The sequence below is a fragment of the Ochotona curzoniae genome, unplaced genomic scaffold (assembly GCF_017591425.1).
Source record: "Ochotona curzoniae isolate NIBS_2020 unplaced genomic scaffold, NIBS_Ocur_1.0 scaffold_4683, whole genome shotgun sequence".
Classification (NCBI taxonomy): Eukaryota; Metazoa; Chordata; class Mammalia; order Lagomorpha; family Ochotonidae; genus Ochotona; species Ochotona curzoniae.
This window is the reverse complement of record NW_024467121.1, coordinates 19622202-19629536: the sequence shown is the minus strand read 5'-3', so window position 1 is coordinate 19629536 and position 7335 is coordinate 19622202. Positions and strand designations below refer to the sequence as shown.

General features: G+C 49.1%; 1 protein-coding gene across 1 annotated transcript in view; it reads left to right on the top strand.

The window, feature by feature from the left end:
- Positions 1 to 6330: 6330 nt before the first annotated feature.
- The window catches only part of BEND7 (BEN domain containing 7), an 82117-nt gene continuing 81112 nt past the window's right edge, over positions 6331 to 7335 (top strand). Inside the window, exon 1 of the mRNA XM_040968302.1 lies at positions 6331 to 6892. Within this exon, the coding sequence (XP_040824236.1) occupies positions 6832 to 6892 (61 nt within the window). The 5' untranslated portion in view covers positions 6331 to 6831. The remainder of the gene's footprint in view (positions 6893 to 7335) is intronic.

Here is a 7335-nt window from a genome sequence, read left to right as displayed (position 1 = left end):
CAGCCGAGGACAGTCAAAAGCCTTGGCAGTCCACACTGATGTAGGAGACGCAGAAGAAGCTCCTGGCTCCTGGATTCGGAGCAGCTCAACTCTGGCAATTGTGGCCACTTAAGGAGTAAGTCAGAGGATGGAAGATCTTTTTCTTTATCTCTCCTCTTCTCTGTATATCTGATTTTTCAATAAAAATAAAATAAACTTTTTTTTAAAAAAGGTGCTTATTTTGCGGGCTGGTGTCATGGCTCAACAGCCTAATCCTCCACCTGTAAGTTTAGGCATCCCACATAGGTGCAGGTTCACGTTCTGGCTGCTCACTTGTTATCCAGCTCAATAGTTGAGACCTGGGAAAGCAATGGAGGATGACCCAAGTCACTGAGACCCTGCACCTGCATGGGAGACCAAAAGAGGCTTCTGGTTCCTGATCAGGTCAGTTCCAGCCATTATGGCCATTTGGGGAGTGAACGAGTGGATGGAAGATCTTTCTCTCCTTTTCTCTGTAAATCTTCATCCCAATTAAAAAAAAAAAATTCTTTAAAAAAATAAAGGTGGCGAGGGTGCCTGGCGTGGTAGCTAAAGTCCTCATCTTGCATGTGCCAGGATCCCATATGGGTTCCAGATCGTGTCCCGGCTGCTCCACTTCCCTTCCAGCTCCCTGCTTCTGGCCTGGGAAAGAGTAGAGGACAATGCAAAGCCTAGGGACTCTGTATCCACTTGGGAGCCTCGGAAGAAGCTCTGGCTCCTGGCTTCAAATTAGTTCTGGCCACTAGGGGAGTAAACTAGCAGATGAAAAATCTTTCTCTCTCTGTAAATCTGACTTTCCAATTAAAAATATATCTTAAAAAAGAAATAAGTAAGCTTTGGGCTCATGCTGTGGCACAGCGTGTTAAGCTGTAGCCTGCAGTGCCAGCATTCAATGAGTAACCGGTTTGAGCCCCAGCTAGTCTACTTGCCATCGAGCTCCCTGCTAAGGCTCCTGGGAAAACAGTGGAAAATGTCCCAGATTCTTGGGCTCTTGAACCCACATATGAGACCTGGAAGATGCTCCTGGCTGCTGATCGGCCCAGCTTCAGCTATTGAGGCCATTGGGGGAGTGAACCAGCAGATGAAACAGTCCTTTTCTCTCCCTCTCTGTCTGCCACTTCGCCTTTCAAATACATAAATAAATATTAAAATTAAGAATAGAGTAGGTAAACCCAAGCTATGGTGACACAGGTTAGTTGGCTTGATTTGCTGGGTGTTATACACTGGGACAGAACGCAGGAGAACCTGCTGGTGCTCTGAGAAAGTTTCATGCCTACGCTTGGGCATTACATGGATTTATACAGGTGCTTACATACAAATTTATAGAGAAATTTATATGGAACAGATTGCGGTTTCTGCTTAAGTCTAACAAAGATTGACTCAAAAATAGAGGTTTGATCTTTATTATAGAGATATGAACAAAAAAGATCAGAGTTTATTTTATAGTAATGACAGAAGACAAAGTGAACACATCACTTTTAAGAGTCATTGTACTATTTTAACTTCACTAAAAAGTAATCTGAGAAAAATGGTTATTTTTCAGTTGTACTATATGTTCTAATGCATAGGCCCTCACAGAACAGTTAAAAAAAACTAGATCGAAGGGGCCGGTGTCGTGGCCTAGCGACTTAAGTCCTCACCTTGAACGAGCCAGAATCCCATGTGGGCGCTGGTTTTAACCCAGGCAGCCCCACTTCCCATCCCAGCTCCCTGCTTGTGGCCTGGGAAAGCAGCTGAGGACAGCCCAAAGCCTTGGGACCCTGCAGCCGTGTGGGAGACCTGGAGGAAATTCCTGGCTCCTGGCTTCAGATTGGCACAGCACCGGCTTTTGCAGCCACTTGGGGAGTGAATCATCAGACGGAAGTTCTTCCTCTCTATCTCTCCTCTCTGTATATCTGACTTTGCAGTAAAAATAAATAAATCATAACAAAAATTAGATCATGTATAGGAATTGGCAAGGTCCTATAGATAGATACACCATACAGATATTTGGCAATATTATTTGTGAAGCGTTGTAAAATTTCATTTTGACTTATGCAGTTTCTTCTAAGTACTATATCTTTTAAGACATTATCACTAAAACCAAGGAAGCAAATGAGTGTGGAAACTCACTTTAGAACAGCAACAAATTAAGAAATAGGGGCCAAAGTAGGACTGCCTATTCTTCCCATAATCCTTCTGATAATTGTCATGAAATCACAAAGTTAATATTTATGCTTATTAAATATTCTCAAATAATTTCTAGAATCTATTAAGTATCAGGATTTTTCGATTCAAAAGAATCCAATAAAAGATGCATAAAAAGCCTCAAGATGACAATACCACTCGGCTTACATCCCTTTTTTTAGGGTTATTAATAAAACAGTTCAACAATAATCAAGATGTAGTCATCTCCGTGCACATATATATGTGGTATTCCCAAATCTGAGCTGTTCAACATAGTAACCACTAATTCAAGTGCTGCTGAGCACTTGAAATTTGACTAGTTTGAATTGTTTTGTCCTCTAAGTGCAAAAAACACTGCAGCTTTGAACTGTCACATAAAAGCAAAGTATATAAAAATTTCAATAATATTCTGTTATTATATGTTGTAATATTTTAACATGTTATATATAGCCTATTTCCTGTTAACTAAAATGTATTTAGTGTGTTTATTCTTACTTTTTAAAAAGTGGCTAATAATTTTTTAAAATGATTTATTTATTTTTATTGGAAAGTCAGATTTACAGAGAGAAGGAAAGACAGAGAGAAAGATCTTCCATCTGCTGGTTCACTCCCCAAGTGGCCTTAACAGCCAGAGCTGAGCCGATCTGAAGCCAGGAACCAGGAACTTCTTCTGGGTCTCTCACGTGGGTACACGGTCCCAAGGCTTTGGGCTCCCCTCAGCTGTTTTCCCAGGCCAGAAGCAGGGATGGGAAGTGGAACAGCTGGGACATGAACCAGTATCCATATGGAATCCTGGTGCATGCAAGGTTAGGACTTTAGCCACTAGGCTATTGTGCTGGGCCCAAAGTGGCTAACAGCTCTAAATTGCATATATGATTGGGGGCTGGTGTTGTGGTAGTGTGGGTTAAGCCACCACCTGCATTCCTGGATCCCATATGGGCTCTGGTTTGACCCAGCTGCAACATTCTGACCCACCTTCCTGCTAACACACCTGGGAAAGCAGCAGAGGATGTCCTGGGTGCTTGGACCCCTGCCGCTCATGAGAGACTTGATTGTCTGTCATGTAAGAGGATATCTGGTCTGTATGAGCACAAGAAATACTTGGCCAGCGCCCAGCACAATAGTGTAGTGGTTAAAATCCTCGTCTTGCATGTGCCGGGATCCCATATGGGCGCTGGTTTTAACCCAGGCAGCTCCGCTTCCCAGCCAGCTCCCTGCTTGTGGACTGGGAAAGCAGTCAAGGACAGCCCAAAGCTTTGGCACCCTGCACCCATGTGGGAGACCTGGAGGAAGAGCTCCCGGCTCCTGGCTTCGGATTGGCGCAGCTCCAGCCATTGCGGCCACTTGGGGAGTGAATCATTGGATGGAAGTACATCTTCCATAGGACTTTTCCTAGACACCCCACCCCAAACTCTAAATGAGCATTTCAGTAAAATATTGCTGTAGACTAAATTATTTCCCCTCAAAATTTAGATGTTGAAGGTCTTATCCTCCAAATGACTGTATGTGGAGACTGGTTCTTTACTAGGAGGTAATTAAGTTTAAAAGAGTTTTGTAAGATGGCTTTCTAAGAGAGGGAGAAATCTCTGCCCATGTTGCAAGGACACAGAGAGAAGGCAGCACCTACAAGTCAGGAGAAGAGCCCTCAACACAAGCGAACTCCGCTGGACCCTAGCTGAAACCTTCCGGGCTTGGAAACCATGAGAAATAAGCTTCTGTTGCTTAAACCACCCCATCCACCGTATCTTGGGAAGGCAGCCTGAGCCGACTAACGTTACTACTTAAAGCAATCTCATTTGAAATTCAATATTGTAATTAATATTACTTAATGCTAATTATAGACACACATTTTGTTACATAAATGCATCATGAACATGCACAAAGTGAAGCAAAGTAAATTTTTTTGAGTTTTTGTAACAGCTAATAGGACAGACATGGATTACGTTTCCTGCAGATCAACTCACTCATCGAAAAAAATCTTTGGAGAACCAGGTAAAAAAGGTCTCGGAAAAAATGATTCATATGTTTAAAATGCTATTACCTTGAATATCTTATTTTAAACATCAAAAAGATTCTCTTCAGCAAATGGAATTCATATTCCTACAAGAACTGAAAATGTTCATATTTTTCCAAGGGATTTGCATCTTGGGAGACAACCCCAATGATTTCATCATAGTTTCAGCATAATATAATCTCATTTTATACTCCAAGGCATGAGTGATTCTGTTCCTCAGTCAGTATAGTACTTAGCCTCCTGACTGTCAGAAGGACTCCTTGAAAGGTGTGACAAAAAGGAAAAACTGGCTCTCAGCTTGGGGAGCAAAATACTGTGCTCTCTTTTAAGACATTCAAAACATCTTCAGGATTCTATACCTGATTTATTTAGTTTAAAAAGATTTATTTCGTTTTTATTGGAATGTCAGATATACAGAAAGGAGGAGAGACAGAGGAAGATCTTCCATCCATTGATTCACTCCCCAACCGGCCACAAGAGCTGGAGCTGCACCGATCCGAAGCCAGGAGCCGGTGGGTGCAGGGTCCTAAGGCTTTTGATCAGTCTCGACTGCTTTCCCAGGCCACAAGCGGGGAGCTGGATGGGAAGCAGGGCTGGCAGGATTAGAACCAGTGCCCTGATGGGATCCCAGTGGATGCAAGGAGATGGCGTTAACCACTACACTAACTGTGTCAGCGCGTCTATTCCTGATTTTAAAGAGGAAGGCGAGAAACCAAGAAACAGAACCAGACTGGATCACCTCTTCAATCCCTGCTGTCTCTTTGTTTCCTTCTCCTATCTTGGAGGGTTCCAGAGGGTCTAAGAACTCCAAGAAATCTATACCAAATTTGGTCTCACACATTTTTTTTCCTGGGAAAAGGGACCAGATCTTTGAGCATGAGCCCAAAGGAGGCAATGACCATCCAAGTTAAGATTTCCATTTTTGATTCAAAGGTCCTTGATCTCACCTCAAGGCCAGCTCTAATCACCTCCCAACCCCTCAATGTGTGTACCCATCTCTTATTAACCATCATCAAACTGGATGGCTCACTTCTCACCCTTGTTTGACAGCTGTCCTCCGTGCGTCCCTGTAAATGAATTAGTCATCCTCTCCTCATTCAGTGGGGTCTGCTGTGGAATTCACCATGTTTGTCAACCAACCCTTCCCATCCTTCTCCTCTCTTCATTTTCCGAGCCATCTGGGTTTTCGCTAACAGTGCTGGATCTACAGCCCATCTCTGCCTCCTTGTCTTTGGGTCTGGAAAGCTTCCTTGTAACGGTGAATACATTTCAGCACGATAGAACGCGTTCCTAATTTGCCCTTCCGGGGTGGTGCCAAATTCTTTTCTGCTCCGGCTCAAAAGGATACTGTGAGAAAGAAATGGGGCAGTAGCTTGGTTCTTAGTTCTCCATAGAGGAATTAAGAGCTTTCTGGTTTTGCCAGTTAAATTTCGGCATAATTTAAGCGGCAGAGTTCTCTGGCTTCCCTGAATCCTCGGAGCTACCCAGCACCCCTCGGGGTTGCATCCTCTCCAAGCTCCACAATTCCAAGAGCTCTCCTGGAGTATAACTGGTCTCTTCCTTCAGTCGCTCAGATCGGGAAAAGGACTGAAGCTCACTCTAGACGCTTTTCACTAATACATTCTAAATTCCCTTTTTAAGTTTTTCTCGCAGAGCACTGATAGGTTAGTCCTCGACCCCCCAACCCCACCCCCCAAAAAACTTGCCTAAAATCAGTGAATCTGGCCCTTTGCACATCTTGCGTTGGCAGAGGGTTGTCCAGTGAGAGTCCACGAACCCTAAGTTTATTTATAACAAGCTCAGCCCCAGTGAGCAGTCAAGGGAAACGGGCAGTGCGGGAAGGTGGGAATGGTGGGGTGGTCTGAGAGCGGAGGCCCCGGCTGCAGCCCCGGCGTCCCCCCCACCAGGGACAGGCCGGCAGGGCCCCGGCCAGGGCGCTGCGCCGCGGCCTCCGTGCCTCCTCGGGGAGCCGCGCGGCCAGGCCGGGGACGGCGGGCGGCGGCCCCCGGGGATGGCGGCCGACGGGCTCCGCCAGCAGGTGGCCCCGGGGTCCCGGCGGCACCGCCCCCTCCGCCGGCGCCCCTCCTCCCGCGGGGGCGGTCAGCGCCCGGGCCGGCTCCGCACTCGCCGCCGCCGCCGCCCTCCCCTCGGCCCGGCCGCCCGCCGCGTCCCCAGGGCCGCCGCCACCGCGTCCTGAAGGCTGAGCCCAGGCCGGCCGCGACGAGCGCCTAGGGCGCCGGCCGGCCGCCCCCCGCCGCGCTCCCGCCCGGCCCGCTCCCAACGGAAAGTTGCGCCGCGGCGGGCGGCGGTTTTGGAAACAGCGAGCCGACATGAGAGAGGGTCGGCGGGGCGTCTAGGACACCGGGTGGTGGGGCCGCACGGGGGGCAACTTCTCCCCGGAGCCCACGCCGCCGGCCCCGCGCCCGCAAGCCCCCGAGCGGGCTCGCGGTGGTTCCTCCCGTTCCTCGGCCTCCTCCCACCACCCCCCGCCGATTCGAGACGCGGACCTTGGTCCCGGAGGCTCCGTGGCGGTGACACGAGCCCGCGCGACCGCCGCCGCCGCCGCCTTCTCCACAGCCTCTGCCGGCCGCAGTCGCCACTGCCGCCGCCGCCGCCGCCGCCTTCCCCGCACCATGGAGTTCTCTGAGAGGAAAAGAAGCAGGAAATCTCAGAGCTTCAAACTGGTGAGCCGAGGTAAGCGGCCGGCCGGGGTGGCGGGAGGAAGGACCGTGCGCCGCCGCGCACTCGGCCCCGCGCCCCCGGCCGCCCGCGGGGGGTCCACGCCGGGGACGCGCCCTCCCCGATCCCCGATCCCCTCCCGAGCCTGGCGCCCGGGGCCCGGGGCTGCACACGCACGCCGGGCGGCGGGGAAAGTTGTGCGAAGGCGAGAGGGGAGACAGGATGTTATTTAACGTAAACAAGTCGGAGGGCACCTCAGGAAATTTAGCAAACAATGACACTGGGAGGGGGAGGTGGCGAGCCCTCTTTGGGGGGTACCACCGGGGCCGGCTGCCCGGCCCATCAGGCCGAATGTGCGTGAATGATCCGACTGGTGAATTTGTTGTTTTTGTTTTGCTTTTTCTTCCAAAGAGAAAGGGGGTGGGGGGGGGATCTAGAGGGGAGAGAGCAAGATGACC